Source organism: Lampetra planeri, chromosome 5 (assembly GCF_965212315.1).
Source record: "Lampetra planeri chromosome 5, kcLamPlan1.2.h2, whole genome shotgun sequence".
NCBI classification, from domain to species: Eukaryota; Metazoa; Chordata; class Hyperoartia; order Petromyzontiformes; family Petromyzontidae; genus Lampetra; species Lampetra planeri.
The window spans coordinates 2,852,783-2,869,036 of record NC_136111.1 but is presented as its reverse complement, the minus strand read 5'-3'; the positions used below and the strand labels follow the sequence as shown (position 1 = coordinate 2,869,036).

The 16,254-nt window shown below is 49.2% G+C and overlaps 2 protein-coding genes across 2 annotated transcripts in view; one reads left to right on the top strand and one right to left on the bottom strand.

Moving 5' to 3' along the window:
* Window positions 1-3,746, bottom strand: part of TMTC1 (transmembrane O-mannosyltransferase targeting cadherins 1) — a 30,706-nt gene extending 26,960 nt beyond the window's left edge. Inside the window, exon 1 of the mRNA XM_078594088.1 lies at window positions 2,948-3,746. Coding sequence (XP_078450214.1) covers window positions 2,948-3,285 — 338 coding nt within the window. The 5' untranslated portion in view covers window positions 3,286-3,746. The remainder of the gene's footprint in view (window positions 1-2,947) is intronic.
* LOC144718557 (uncharacterized) lies at window positions 3,455-16,254 on the top strand. Its single transcript, XM_078593927.1, has 7 exons — window positions 3,455-3,606; window positions 3,932-4,076; window positions 7,503-7,748; window positions 9,329-9,413; window positions 11,922-11,987; window positions 13,335-13,498; window positions 14,647-16,254. The coding sequence occupies exons 1-7, from the start codon at window positions 3,455-3,457 to the stop codon at window positions 14,764-14,766; spliced, it is 978 nt and encodes a 325-aa protein (XP_078450053.1). The 3' UTR covers window positions 14,767-16,254.

Here is a 16,254-nt window from a genome sequence, read left to right as displayed (position 1 = left end):
AGGCAATTCTGCGAAGCGAACGGCCAACTCAATCCACGCGTCACCACAGACGCTGTATGAAATGTGTATGCACTGTAAATGTTTTAGTTGGGATTGCGTAAGAGCACGGCTGCGCAATCTCCCGTGAGTCGATTCATAATTAATAACGGATCATATACTGTAACATAAAGTTTGATGGTTGATTCTAGTTTTTTTTTTATATATGGGAGTGAAATGTTCCCAAGTAGGATAGTGGGTTCCCGAAGGGTAAAACTGTCTGGACAGTGATCCATTTGGCTCTCAGTTAGGTAAATGGGGTCCAGCCTGGGCTGATGAATTCTCACAGCGGGATAAGAGTAATTTCTTCCAGACACAGGAACTTCAGTGACGACAAAAAAAACGGCCCATGTTTTTAATTTACTCGTTTAGAAACGTTAAATGTGGTGGCTCCGAGGTTGTGCGCACACAAAATGGAGGGTTTTGTTGAAGGGAATATCGAGGCAGGATTCGTGAAGGTAAATTCGGGATTTTTTCGCATTTAACGTTGACTCCATTATCCACTCATTCCCTTTGGGCAGCTTTGTTTAATTGCAATCGCTTCCAGTTCACCACCAGTAAACAATGGCCCATTCTTATGAACGAGATTATTCTACACAGATAATTCGAGAGGGGAAATGCTCACATCATTTAACGTTTACCGGTCTAAATGATAATGGTTTACCATATTCTCTTGTACAGTACAATGTATCATAAGATGGACGTGTCTCGCTGTATTCTCAAAGCAAACACCTGGGGGTTCACATAGCCAAGTCGGTGTGCGTCAGCGACCAGATTTGTATAACTTCATTGACACAACGTTCGGGGTTCGTCTTATATTCCGGATAATTCGTTACATTACGAATAGGGCACAAAGGCTCGCTTTGAACGTACTTAACCAATGGGGAAAAAAATTGTTTACGACAGGATACAGTGACTCTTGTGCTATCTGCTATATCCTGTCACTGCGATGTTCATGGATCAATGCTTCCCGTATATATGGAGGAGTTAAAACAATGACAGTACAGTGTTTGTGAAGTCTTCCTCATTATATATGTATGCGCGTTTTTCCTATTCTACCAGATGAGTAGCGGCTTCAAAAATCGTTTCAATCTCAATTGTTCCATGCATTACACGACCGAGAATCCACATCGCAGCCGTGGATTACACGCTGCGATTAATTAACAAGAACACGTGGGACCTGGCAGAACGGAGTGATGGGCCCTGTGATGGCATCAGCGGCATTGGCTCGGATGACCTATTGACCTTGACCTTCCCGGTATTCTCTCGTCCCCCCCCCCCCAATAAATAACAGTCGTGGCGTGTGTGATGAACATTACTGTCAGCAATTCCCCCGGGGATGTGAACTCTGCGTAAATAGATAATACATTGGTGTGGCTCTCATCCCGTGCACGCGCGCCACACGCCGCGATGTGCTGCGTGTGCAATGCTCCAGACTGCACCACCACCACCAATCGAGCAGTGTCAGCGTGCGGGCATCGCTAAACTCATTTCCACGAAGTGCCCAATTAGGCTGGGGAGGCGAGCAGTAAAGCACTCTCATCGCATTGCAGTGCATAACGCGCGTGGTCGCTGACCGTCGATCAATTATTTGTGTACCTTTTATAATTATTATTATGATGCTCGGTGGCCTAGGAGAGCCTCGCTGAGTCTCATGACTCTCGATGATGAAGATCGAATGCAAACTTTCTCTCCCGCCTGTTTAAACTAATGAGCGGGATGATCGACGCACTTGCAGGTGTGATACAACGGAGGAGTGATCACAGGCGAGGGAAGATGACGGCCAGTGAGGGGAGTGAATGAGCGAGTTTGCGGTGTTGAACAGGAAGGGTGAGGAATTGGTCTCGTGGCTGTTAGTGTGAGAGCATTGCGCGCTGTGCTCTGAACCTGTTGACCCGAGTTTGATCTCTGGCCACGGCTCACATCATTGGCAAGTGATTTGTGAACTGCTCTTGCCTCTGTCCCCTCTATCCCCCGACACTGCACCGCACTGACCGGCGTGGTAGCGTATGCGAGTGTGCTCAGGCTGGGTTAGCGGAGGTCTGTGTTTGCGGACAGGGTGAGGACCGGCTAAAATGATGGGTGAGGGTGACAGGGGTGAGGGGTGACGATGAGTGTGTCGGCGGGTGTGTGTATCCGACGGTCTCAAAACGGGGTTGGAGAACCAACGGCTCGCGGGCCGAAAGCAACCCACGACTTCATTTAACACGCGGCCACACGGCCCTATCGCTTCGAGGTGGCCCATGAATGATATTCATCCGTCATTGCAAGCTTTCTTAGCCGCACTTAATCGGGTACTAGAAGTGAATGTGTTGGCAACAACATGGCAACAACATTGTGCTTATGTTGGCATGCTCAGTCACTCCAGAAGGGACTGAGGTGTCTCTGTGTGTGTGTGTCATTGGGTAGTCCCACCAGAGGGATTTAAGTCATTCGGAAAGGAAAAAGGGTTACCCACTGCTGGTTAAAAATATGGGTGGTACGAGGTGGCGGGGACACGGATTGACCTGCATGACAGCCATCATCTGGTCGAGGAGACTGACTCGTCCTCTCCGCACACGTCTCACCCATTCGCCAATCACCGCACTAATTGGCAACGGCAATTAGCACGGCACACAGATGGAAGGATCCGGAAAAAGAGGAAGACCTAACAGAGAACGTGCTTAACGACGACACAAGAGGTTGGTGCCAGAACGATGTCCACTACTTGAGCATATTGGTGCAAGACGGAGGAGGAAAGTGGAAACAAATGACGAATTGTCCAGTGGACACCTACGGGGCTATCATGGATCGTGCCGATGATGACAGCTGGAAATCCCGCAGACGGGGGACCGTCTGACCACAACCGAGCAGGGATGACGAGTTGAGCACACTGCACGAGAGACAGCGAGAGAGAGAGAGAGAGGCTTGCCTGAACGTGAGCACGCAGAGCGGTCTGTACGACTTGTGGCTGCTGGGCGACCTCATGCTCTTGCCCCAGAAGTCGTGGCCCATGAGACGAGACAGCGGGGCCCCGGGCTGCGCGTCCGGGTTGCCCACGATGGCCAGCAGGTCGTCGTGCACGAAGTCGCCCTGCAGGCTGTTGGCGTACGCGAGCACGGCGAGCAGAGCCACCAGCGCGTACCCCTGCCACGTCGGGGACGCCACGCGGGGCCACGGCCCCACGCGGCCCGGAGGCCACCGAAAACTCCACGTCCAGCACCTCCATCTCCACCACCGCCTGCGCCTCCACCAGCCCGAGCCGCGCATTCCTCTGCGCTCCGCCACCACAAGCACCTCTGGCGGCGGTGGCGACTCAACCGTCAGCTGGAGCCGCAGCGCTTCCTCCTCCTCCTCCCGCTCCTCCTGCCGCTCCTCCTGCTCTGCCTCGCTCCCCGCCTCCCAGCTCCTCACCCCCTCTGCCCCCGAGCCGCCGGGGATGATGATGGACGTCTCTACGATTCAGCGGCGAGCGCGTGCGGCAGACATCTGGCTCGCGCCGCCGCAGACAGCACGCGCCGCGCAGCTGCTCGTGCTGCTGCGCGCGGGCACGCGGACGATGCTTCGCGAGCGATCTCATCCCGGGCACGGGTAACGGACGCCGTCTGCGCAGCGTGCAGCAGCAGCAGCAGCCAGCGAGCTAGCTACACGTCAGCCCCGACACGGCACTACAGGCAGCAGCAGCAGCAGCTACACAAACCCATCAGCACCGACACGGCACTACAGGCAGCAGCAGCAGCTACACAAGCTCATCAGCCCAGACACGGCATTACAGGCAGCAGCAGCTACACAAGCCCATCAGCACCGACACGGCACTACAGGCAGCAGCAGCAGCTACACAAACCCATCAGCCCCGACACGGCATTACAGGCAGCAGCAGCTACACAAACCCATCAGCCCCGACACGGCATTACAGGCAGCAGCAGCAGCAGCTACACAAACCCATCAGCACCGACACGGCACTACAGACAGGCAGCAGCAGCAGCTACACAAGCCCATCAGCACCGACACGGCACTACAGGCAGCAGCAGCAGCTACACAAACCCATCAGCCCCGACACGGCACTACAGGCAGCAGCAGCAGCTACACAAACCCATCAGCACCGACACGGCATTACAGGCAGCAGCAGCAGCTACACAAACCCATCAGCACCGACACGGCACTACAGACAGGCAGCAGCAGCAGCTACACAAGCTCATCAGCACCGACACGACACTACAGGCAGCAGCATGTCAATCCATCATTGCGGGTTGCGGGGGTGAGTATGATGGGTTCCATGTGGACGAGTGGCTCCTCTCATCCTGACCCTCGCCGCCCTCCTCGCTTCTCTGCTCGCCCAAGACAACGGCGAGAGGGAGGATCGCATCGGAAACGTGCGGCGCGATGCGAAGGAGAGACAGAATTTTAAAAAACCACCACGAAATGTAATAAATAAATAGCAGAGGAGATCTCGAGCCGGCTGCGAGCAATGATTGCGGAGCGGAGACAATGGAGACAATGGGGCCCGGGCTCACAGGAGCGCGGAGGATAACGGAACGGGACAGCCGGGTTCAAGGAGCATCATCGGCATCATCAGCGCACGTGCGTGGCATGCACACAGTTACACACACACAGTCACACACACACAGTCACACACACACAGTCACACAGACACACACACACAGTCACACACACACAGTCACACACACAGTCACACAGACACACAGTCACACACACAGTCACACACACACAGTCACACACATACAATCACACAGTCACACACACACAGTCACACACACACAGTCACACACACACACAGTCACACAGACACACAGTCACACACACAGTCACACACACACAGTCACACACATACAATCACACAGTCACACACACACAGTCACACACACACAGTCACACACACACAGTCACACAGACACACAGTCACACACACAGTCACACACACACAGTCACACACATACAATCACACAGTCACACACACACAGTCACACACACACAGTCACACACACACACAGTCACACAGACACACAGTCACACACACAGTCACACACATACAGTCACACACATACAATCACACAGTCACACACACACAGTCACACACACAGTCACACACAGTCACACACACAGACACACACACCAGGTATCACAACGACAGCCTCTCCGGCAGCTTGCGAGGTCACCTCGTCGCGTCATCGCCATCCGACTGTCACGGTCGGCGACGCGACACAAGTTCAACGTTGTGCGTTCCTGCATCGCCACGCGGCGCGTGTCACAAACCAAAACCTCCCGTCGGAGTCGCCAATAGCTGTCACGCGCGCGCGTGTGCGTGTTATCATTCCATTGTTGGGAAACATCGTCCAAAATGTAGACCTTTAATGCCCCCGTCTGCCTTGGTTTGATTCTCAGCCACGGCGAACATCAGCGGCGAGTGATATCCGAACCGCTCATCCGTCTCACCCACGCTCCCCATGACCTCAGCAACTCACACCGACCACAGAGGTGAAGTATATTCAACCCCCTTGACCGACACGGCGCGGGGAGGCTTTAATCTATCAATGGGTTGACTTAAGGGCTAGAAACCATGATTACTATTGTTGTTGTTGTTATTCGAGTATTAAGGGCTCATTGTCAGCGGGAGTCATTTCCACCTAGCACGGCACGCTATTGAGACACTTAGGCGAACGAGTAGATGAGGTACAGACCCACTTTACAAGGGCTGTTGGCCAGTGCATTGCCAATTAACGCCTCTCAAAACTGATAATGAATGGCTCTCCTGACTCTGGATTATTACTGCCACCCAGCGGCTTCATTTGGGAATCTCACAATTAATTTTAATCTTTGCTATTTCGGCGTCATATCACGAGACAATGCATTTGCTAAGCTCGACGGAGCAAGTGGCTTGCATATAATTAACACAGGAGGACAGGCCCTCATCCTGCAGTTGATTAACATCTATGTATTATAGCCCAAATCCAAGAGGCGTAAGTTGGTAACAAAAAAGAATGCCCACAGCTTTTTGTTATTTTGATTATCAAACTGAACGGGGACACCCAGGACTGGTTCACATATCACGCGCAGTGTGCTAACCGCTGCGCCACCGCTCCCTCGGTGGTGGTTTCACTTCCACACTGCCGGTGGTGGCAATGAGCACAGGCACAGTGCGATTACAGAAATATATACTGTGTATATATGTTCTTTATTTAGATTCACTTCCATACAGTACGGTATACTGAATCAATGCAATTGAATGATGTCCATTGATTAGCTCCTTCCATTCAATACCGAGTGCAGTATTCTCGTCGGATGGGTGACATCGATTCTCTCAAAAAATCAACAGTCGTCATTAACAGTGGCCTTCAAAGGAAATACGAACCGTATATTCCAGTCAACGTTTCGGCCAATGCACCTCTTCAATTCCCACCCAGCAATGCCCAGTAACTGCCGCCACTGTCGGCGTTCGTGGCCTGTGATGTTTCTTGTAACAGAGCTGCTCAGCTCAATGGGGGGCTTCACCAGCTGAGAGAATCAAAGTGTTAGTCGCACAGAAGAAGCTATAAAGGGAATTCCCAGAATTGCTACCTATTAAATATTCGTTTTCTTTTGGGGGCAGTGTCAACGACGAATGTGTTACGATGATGATGATGTGCAGTGGCATTGTTATTTGTCATTGTGTATCCCAGAGGGTCAATTGCTGTAACAGTTGCCGCTAAAATAGTACGTCCCGTAGTTTAAGTTACAAGTTCGCTTTTTTTAACCAGAGGAGAATTCAAGAGGATCTTAATTATATTATATTACATAGTCTCATGGGCGCATATTGACGTGGGTCACCCAAATAACGTAAATGGAAATTAAGTAAATATCCCCGTACCTCCGATTAGCACGGTTTGGCTACGTACGGTGCGAAAGAAGTCCAACACGCATACAAGTGGGAATCCGAGCAAAAACAAGGAAATATCAATAAGAAACCAGAACCACCAATTCTAGATTTGAAGCTTTCGTGACTGCAAGGAATCATCTTCTTAGGTTCTTTCGGTAAAGTCACGTAGAAAGTAAAATAAAATAAAAACAAAAATCACGACGTTTCGGAGGCAACACAAGTCTCCGTCATCAGGTGGGACCGTCACAGCCAGATTAGCTGTATCAAGTGAGGCTACCATAGTCTGATGAGCTCCCCCCCTCCCTCTCCCTCCCCCCTCAACTCGCTTTTAAGGGATTACATCTTGAATCATTGCCTCACTTGATACAGCTAATCTGGCTGTGACGGTCCCACCTGATGACGGAGACTTGTGTTGCCTCCGAAACGTCGTGATTTTTGTTTTTATTTTATTTTACTTTCTACGTGACTTTACCGAAAGAACCTAAGAAGACAGAACCACCAAATTAGAAGCCAGAAAGTCAACAGAGGCCCCCTTTAGCGGACAAGCCGCGAACGCCGAATCGGAATCGACGACGAGGCGAGTAACCGATTCCGGTATTCGATTCGTCTCCAGGGTACAGCACCGGCTTGTCCCGGGCGCGGAGACATCGCCGCCTCCACCTCCTCCTCCTTCACCTCCTCCTCCACCTCCTCCTCCACCTCCTCCTTCACCTCCACCCCACAGCAACACGGGGGAGCCGCGCAAGGGGGACCGGGACCCCCGCGGGGTCGATCTCTGGGGGTTGTTGGGGGTGTTGGGGGTGTGAAGCTGGCGATGGCGCAGGGCTCCGAGGATGCGCTCAGGCCGCTGCTGAGAAACGTGAGAGCTGGGGGGGGGGGGCTTGGGGGGGGGTGGTGGTGACACGGGGGGGTGGTGGTGGTGGTGACACGGGGGGGTGGTGGTGGTGGTGACACGGGGGGGGCTCCACGTGGCGAGAGAGGGAGGAGAGAGACTTTGAGAAGTTTCTCGGGGGGCGGTGAAGGGCCGCATCCTCGCGATGTGTGTGGGGTGGGGGGGGGTCGTGTCGTGGTTAGCGCGCTACGCTACAAACACCCGCCGACCCGAGTTCGATTCACGGCCAACGCCAGTGACGATTATCTTCACCGGGCATGGGCCTCCCCTAGGTCGACTCAGCCTCACATTACTATCTTGGTGCGGTGGGTAAACATCGCCGCTGGGGAGACAAAGGCGGCCGCGCGTGGTGTTGGTCACCCACCCCCCTCGTGTGCCGTGCCGGCCTTCACAGGTGCTGCTACTCGCTAACAGCACTTGCCCCAGCGGTCTACTGCAGGCTATACGGGGATCTTTGTATTTTGTTCTATACACGAGATAAACGTGTGTGGTGGTGGTGGTATGTGCTATGAAGACGGGTCATTGCCCGAAACGTCACCTGCTATTTACTTTTACCAGGAAGGCAACCGTGTTAGTGACGCACGTGCTGATATTTGTTTTTGTTACCTGTGCTTCTGCACCACTGCTAACGTAGAATCGCCAAATAATGTGTGGCATGCGTGTATTGGTATTGCACTGTGTGTGGTTTGTGTGACTGGGAGGTGTTGGCGTCTATGATCGATGTGAGTTGCCATGTAGTGTGTATGTGATATGTGTGTGTACATGGCATGTACTCTTGGTATGTTTGGATGGCTGTGGCGTTACATGGTGTTTGTGACATTTGTGACTGTGTGGTGTGTGTGTGTGTGGCATGTGTGTGGTTTATATTGTGTGGTTTATGTTGTGTGTGTGTACTGTGTAAACAATAGTGTGGGGGTTCGATTGAAAGCTTTCATGACTGCAGGGATTCATATTCTTGGTTCTTTCGGTAAAGTCACGTAGAAGGGAAATAATAAAATAAATAAAATAAAACAATAAAATTCTCACGACGTTTCGACTGCAACACAAGCAATCATCATCAGGTGTGAAAACCACAGCAATTAAATGTGAAAACCACAGCAAGAACATTTTCTTGCTGTGGTTTTCACACCTGATGATTATTGCTTGTGTTGCAATGGAAACGTCGTGAGAATTTTATTGTTTTATTTTTATTCTTTTATTGTTTCCCTTCTACGTGACTTTACCGAAAGAACCAAGAATATAAGAATAGGGTGGCGGCTCACGCCCTGCGCGAATTCGATTCCTCCTGCTCACGGCCAACACCAACAGCGGCGATGTATCTGAACCAGTCCTGGGCCCTCCTCTAGGTTGACGCAGCCTCAAATGAATACCCGGTGCGATGTGTGAACATCGCCATTGAGGAGACAAAGGCGGCCGGGCGTGGTGCTGCCAACCCATCCCCTCGTGTGCTGTGCACGCCTTCATAGGTGCTACTTGCTGAGATAACTTGCCCCAACAGTCTTGAAAGGATAGATGGGGGATCTTTGTGCTTGTGTGTGTGTGAACAGTACCGGTTCAGAGACCTGACCCTCATGGAGGTGCGCCTGGCAGGAGCCCGATACGCTGAGCTGCACCCAGGACGAGACGTATACGGTACCCGCTACCTCTACCACTCACACCCTCACACACTCGTATACGGTACCCGCTACCTCTACCACTCACACCCTCACACACTCGTATACGGTACCCGCTACCTCTACCACTCACACCCTCACACACTCGTATACGGTACCCGCTACCTCTACCACTCACACCCTCACACACTCGTAGACGGCACCCGCTACCTAACACTCGTCATGGGTGGAATAAACCCGATTTTTCCAGCGGCAGGCATCGGGTTTTTTCTTTAATACAATTAAACCCGATTTCGGGGAATTAAAACCTGGTTTAATGAATACGAAACTCTGATCCAAGGCTTAGGCTGCTTCCTCGTCGGTGCTGCTATCGTACTCAGGGGGGCCGTCGGGCACGGGGGAGTCGTAGAATGCGGCGGGCAGGTTGGTCTTGATGAACACGAGCTTCTCCTCCACAATCGTGGGCGCCGCCAGTGAGTTCCTTAGCTTGGAATGGATGAAGCCCATCGTTGAGAAGTTGGCGAAGTGCGGTTCTGCAATTAGAACCAATGAAACCGGATTTCTCCCAATCTCAGATGATCGGGTTTAATATAAAAAAACAAACCCGATTGTAAAAAACCCGATTGTAAAAAACCCGACTGTGCCACCCTTGCCACTCGTATACGTCACCCACGACCTCTACCACTCACTCGGCGGCGATGGAAACCACCGCTGCTGTTTGCATTGCCACGTTCGTCACTCAGCCGGATTGTTCTCCACATTCAAGCGAAAGCGGTCAGATGGCTCGGCGATCGAGCCAACAGCGCTCCGCAATCGGAAGTTGTTAGTTCAAATTGTGGCTGGGGGTTGCCTTACTTAGCCCATCAGCCTTCTGGGGTCTATAACATAAGCACTACTGTGTGCGGGAAATCGCGATTGGTTGTCCCTTGGAAAACACTCACTGCCACCATAGTAACGTGGAATTTTCACCACTGGCTCAGGACTGTAAAGGAGATGAGCACCTCTTTAATGTACATTGAGAAGGAAATACCTTTGAAGTGAGAAGCGCAGCCTTAATGGCCAGGTGACGTAGCGTGTTCTCGTGTCAACAAACTTCTGGGTGCGTCTTGCTCAAACATAACTAGTGGTGGAAATTCCAATTTCCCATGGTGGGGTAAGCACTAGATAATTGCGTGTTTAACATTGTTCAGCATCCTCTACCTTACATGTTCTGTTCTTGCAAAGGTTGAGAATTGAACATCTCAATCTGTAGGAGCTAGCCGGCATCGTAAGAGTAACCACCTCGTTCCCAGCCATTATTCTCATTGCACACCAAAGTGAAACTTGGGACTGCTATGTGTGGGATATGAAGAATTATCGCAGTTGTGAACAGCAATTGGCACAGTGCATTGCCATCGATATTGACTTTACCTTCACTGTTTAACTAAGTGCTTTAGAGAACCACGTGGTTTTTGAATGAAAGTCCACACGTGTTGTTTTCTCTTAGTCTGTTTCAATGTCTCATTGCTTCTCACTGTCTATGTCATTGTCTTGCTGTACCTGCTTGTGGCAATTAGCCTATTTTTGCGCATGTGTGAGCATGTGTGTTGGTGCATCTGCGAGTAATCTCAGTCGGTCAACCCATTGCACTTGGGTCTGTCCTGTGACCTGTCGGCGAGCCCTCGACACTTCACGTGGCCTCAAAGTGCACCTGGCCTGGCACAGGCGGTGGTGTGGTGACGCCACCTCCACTTAGTGGCGAATGGTGGCTGTTGTTGCTGTTGTCTGTTATTTTTGTCCATGTGCTTCTTTGTGTGGACTTATCACCACATTTCTCGTTATTTTGTGTTCCCTCGGTGCTTATTGATATCTCTCACCTCGTTGGCAACTCCTCACCATCGACTGACCCTCATCAAATCTCCCCACCCAACTCTTGAACTTTAAAAAAATGTAAAAAAAAAATGTTCTGAATACCCCTCTAAGTAAAACTGACAAACTACGTGATGAACTTCGACAATCTTTTTGGTTGTCACTACTCATTGGAGAAAAACAACTAGCACAAATATTTTACCTTGATTTAATTGTTTTGTTTTAAGCCCCCTTCTTCATACAGGTGGTCTCTGGTTTACAACGATCCACATTTACGACATTTATATAATGCCACCATGGATCGATTTAAGATGCAGAAACTTAACTTACGACGCAGACTTGGCGTGGAGATTTTGTTATTCTCAAGGGTTTTTGTGGATTTTTACCTATTAAACCCTGTTAAATATGTCTGATATAAGGAAAAAACACATCGGCAAGTGATATTTCGACTATTTCTACTGTCTATGGAAAAATTGGGTCTGATTTACGACGGGGTTTCCAGGAACCCATTGTGTATTAAAAGTAAAAGCGGGAGCCGCCTTTAATTATTACCAGACAAAAAATGTCCAATTCTTGGTGGTTCAGAATGTGCTATTATGATGGATATTTATAGCTGGAAGGCATTGTTAGCTGTAATGCATTGTTAGCTGTAATGCATTGGTGATGCCCCTCCTTTCAGTGGCCACGAATGGGATTGACAAGAATTTGCTGCACCTCAGTGGAACAATCCCTGTGATTTATGAAGGTGGGTGTGTGGATGTGTACACGTGTGCTTGTGTGCTTATATGTTTTGCATGGATAAAAATGTGTCCTGTATTGTCCGTGTGCACGTGACCGTATTCATCGCACACTCAGCTCGTGAGAAGGGTTCACGTGTGTGCTACCGTGATTAAAGATGGTAAGTCTCAATACTTTTTTACTTGGTCGTCTTCCTTGCGGAGAGATAATTTGTTTCTCTAATTCCAGAGCTTATGCAGCAGACTGAATGGACGTTTTGGATTTTATGGAAGCTGTTTTAAATTTGGAGTTTAAGTTAAGGTCCGGTGAATGTTCCTATGTTGGGGGTCACTGTTTTAAAACATTTTAAAAAGGTCATACATCATGCACAGATCTGACTTCCTTGTTCTGAGTGTTATGATAGTGACAGCCTTTCGAAACCGGTCGAACAGGAAGAAGGCTCACAAGTAAACAAATTATATTCGTTTCAAGATATCAATTTTAAACAAAATGCATAGCCCCTATAACTGATAGGGGATAGTGTTTGAGTCAAACTGAAACGTTCGTTTACGTTTGAAAGTATCGTCGGATTACAAAACTAGAAACTTAGTAATATTTCCTGTTGGTTGAAATCACAGCTCTCACTTTTTATCGCTTTAGGTATTTTATAGGTCCTGCATGAGGCTACATGGCTCATGTTGCATTGAAGATTGTATTTTTTCTGGCCTGAAATGCCACGCATGATGCGAAAAATGCTGAAATGTTGTTGACTTAAGGAAAGCACAGTCTCCTATATTGTAACGACAATTAAAACACTCGCTCGAACTGTGCCTCGAACATTTTCTGAAGTGTAGTTCCAAGCCAGCGATTACAAATGATACATCTTGAATTATTATTCATGCGACAGAGTTTATCACACCTCCGTTTCGCACCTCCGTTAAGCACGGTTGGCCACGTACGGTGCGAAAGAAGTTTAAGATACATGACCATCTGTTGGCCAACGTGCTTTTTTCCCTTTTCAAATTGTTAATCGTAAAATTTTCGGTTGTAAATTGTTTTCATTTTTCTGTATCTATCTACCCCTCCACCTATCCCCGAGGTCACCTCGATAAAATTTGTTTTAGTTCAACGAGCCTTACCCTGGTTGAACAACAATAAATAAAATAAACCTGTCTAATGAAGCAGAGGTGCTTGTGTTAAGTTGATGGTTAAGTAAAGTTTATCGACGTCGTTGGAATAAGTGTTAATCTTGCCAAATCAGCTTTTCGCTGTATAGCACTCCACAGGAAGTCATGCATGAGAATGCAGCTTGAGAGTGATGCCCTGTGCCGCGTGACCCTGCCACGCCACGCCCGCCCGCCTGTGTGCCCTGCAGGGTTCGAGTACAACATGCCCGTGCGCTTGTGGCTCCCCGAGTCGTTCCCGTACAGCCCCCCGCTGGCCTTCGTGCAGCCTACGCAGGACATGATTCTCAACCCCGGGCACCACGTGGACTCGCGCGGCCGAGTGTATTTGCCCTACCTGCAGCACTGGACGCATGTGTGTGAGCGCACCACAACCTGTACAGGCAACACCACAGCTCGTCTTGTTACAACCGCACCACACGCCGCAGTAGCGAGATGTTAACTACCTCCCCTAGTATACAGGAGGTTGTGGGTTGGATCTTCACCCCGATGCCTGTATATTTGGAGTTTGCATGTTCTCCCCGTGGTTGCGTGGATTTTTCTCCAGGTGGTCCGGTTTTTCCCTCCACATTTAGAAACATGTGTTTAGAGTATTTGGCTGCAAACAAAAATCCACGTAAGCCACTTTTGTTGAGCTATGATTTGTGGCCAGGTCGCTTCTAAAAAAGAGCTAATAGCTCAGTGGGCCTTACCTGCTAAATAAAAGAAAAATAAATAGTATACCAACCATTTAACATGGTATTAAGGGCCTTTTCAACATTAGTGTGTGCAAACAACACTCTTTCAATCACAGCCAGCCTTCTCAATTGAAATGATAATTCTCAAGTAAGCAATCATCTCCCAGGGACGTGCGGTCAGGGGAGGCAGGGGAGGCAGAGTCTCACGTGTCATACTCCAATGAAAGTACCCGTTACGAAAAGTAAAATAAAAATAATCAAAAAAAATATTAAGATATAGTTTTTTTTATCTGTGTTATAAATGTCATTTCTGTACGATTCTAATCATTTTTATAGTTAAAATCGCCAAATTTGCGGAGTTCCGCTGCAAATACAGGAAGAGACAAGAGGTGAGGCAGCGACGCGCTCAGCCTCCCCTCTGATTGCGCAACCCCTGAGTAACTGGATGGAGCGTGGGCAATAAGCGCGTGCCTGTTACTATCTCAGTATGTCACCAACGTAATGTTTGTAGATCCCTTCATTTCATGTCCTCACCTTCCATACTCCAGGTAGCTTATTTCACGTACGTGTCTAAAGATGTTTAGGCTCGCTGGTCTCGTCATGAAACTGCAATGAAAAAGCACCAGGGGAGGCAGCTATCACATCTGCCTCACTGAGGGGGACGTGTCTAACACGCCCCCCTCAGTGAGGACACACCCCCCTCAGTGTGTGAATCTGGCTCTGACACGAGCCAGTGCCTCCCCAGCCATTGACCTCACCGCACGTCATCTTCACATCATGTGCCTCGCTCAACTGGTGCCGCGTGTGCGAATGTTTACGTCCCCAGCCGAACTCCACCACGTGTGGCCTCCTGCAAGCCATGGCGGACGTCTTTGCCAAGGAGCCGCCCGTATCGGCTCTCCCGAGGAGGCCCACAAGCCCGCTTCCTTACAACTCCTGGCAGTGACCAAACCCATCGACCTCACCAAGGGGCCTGCTTGGGGTTCTCAGACCGGCGAGCCAGTCCAGGCGGCGCCTCCGACGGGATGTGCCGTGACACTTGACTGACTGGAGGCTCGAGAGCTTTGAAGAGCGATGGGAGTGCAGAAGGAATTGGTGTGGGGGTGCTGGGTGGACACGTGGGTATTGGTGCTGGGTGGACACGTGGGTATTGGTGCAGGGTGAGTGCGGTGGCGCTATATGCGTCGCACGCAGCACCACCAGCTGTGTGCTTCTGCTGGGAGTAGCCAGGGAGGTGCGAGGGGGATGTTTTGTGCAGCGACTCGAGCTGGTTTCCCAGTGGAATGCCTTTTACTGTCACAAGACATCATGGCCTTTAGTATATACTGTCTTATTTAAAAGCATACTCACGTGGGAATTACTATAACAATGGCCAATACCAAGAGTCTGCTCAAGGTTATGGTTGATCTCCAGGTTGGTGGTTTTAAGTGTAATGTAATTCATTTAAGTGTTTGCTATAACACGGTTATTTAAAGTGAAATGATTCGGTGGAAATTTTAAGTTTGATTTCTGGCTTTTTTCTCAAGCCATAGAAAGATTGAGTCACAAGAGACAAATGGAAGGCTTGCTCCAGAGTTGGAGCTGAATAATGGGGCAGGCCATTTATTTTAATGTTTATGTTTTAACAAAAGTTTCCTTGCGAGCCATTTGTGCCTTCAACAGATTTATTTCTGCGAGTAAATTGTGCTTGCCAATCATGAAGACAATGAGCAATAATGCAGGGCTGCAGGCGATTAATTTGTTTAATATAAAGAATGGTGTTTGACCCCCTGTTGCCAGTGAACAGAACATAACTGGAGCTGCGATTTGAGTCACTGAAAATTCAGATAACCGACCGCAAACCATTCAGCAGGGTATTCTCACCTGTCACTCATTTCTATCGTGGGAACAAGTTGCACACCGTTTAATATTTTTGTAGCACATTCCAGTGGCTGAATGTGGAACCACTTCACAGGTGGTGATGAGTAGTGTGGGACTGAGACTCTTAATACCTTGAGCTTGGGCAAACAAAGTCATTGGCAAAGTAAATACTGTATATTCAAGAGCATAACTAGTATGCTTTTCAGATGAGCACTTGTGTGAATGTTCAATGAAATGTGAAAAGTATGTATTACTTACGTTGGGGAAAAAATATGCAAATATATGTTTAAGATTTTTGATGTAGTAGCATGAGGAACATGCGACCTCGGTTTGGTCTTGTGTGTGTGCAATTGCTTTTGTGAAAGGAACAAATTCAAACTTGAGCACTGCTCCCGTCCCATTAGAATAACGTTAACACGTTCCAGTAATTATGTGTTTTCACTTCCAGTAATTATGTGTTTTCACTTCGACCAAATTATATCCGAACATTTTCTGTAAAGAACATCGGTGGATTCTGTGGAATGTTTTTGGACTGATAAAAGAAAAGTACCAACGAATTAAAAAGTACAAATCA

What these genes read in the sequence shown, in the direction of transcription:
- LOC144718557 (XM_078593927.1), top strand. Translation starts at nt 3,455, where the DNA reads ATGATGATGGACGTCTCTACGATTCAGCGGCGAGCGCGTGCGGCAGAC. An exon ending in CGATCTCATCCCGGGCACGG is followed by an intron (nt 3,607 to 3,931) that starts GTAACGGACGCC and finishes ACGGCATTACAG; the next exon opens with GCAGCAGCAGCAGCAGCTAC. An exon ending in ACCTGCAGCACTGGACGCAT is followed by an intron (nt 13,499 to 14,646) that starts GTGTGTGAGCGC and finishes TTACGTCCCCAG; the next exon opens with CCGAACTCCACCACGTGTGG.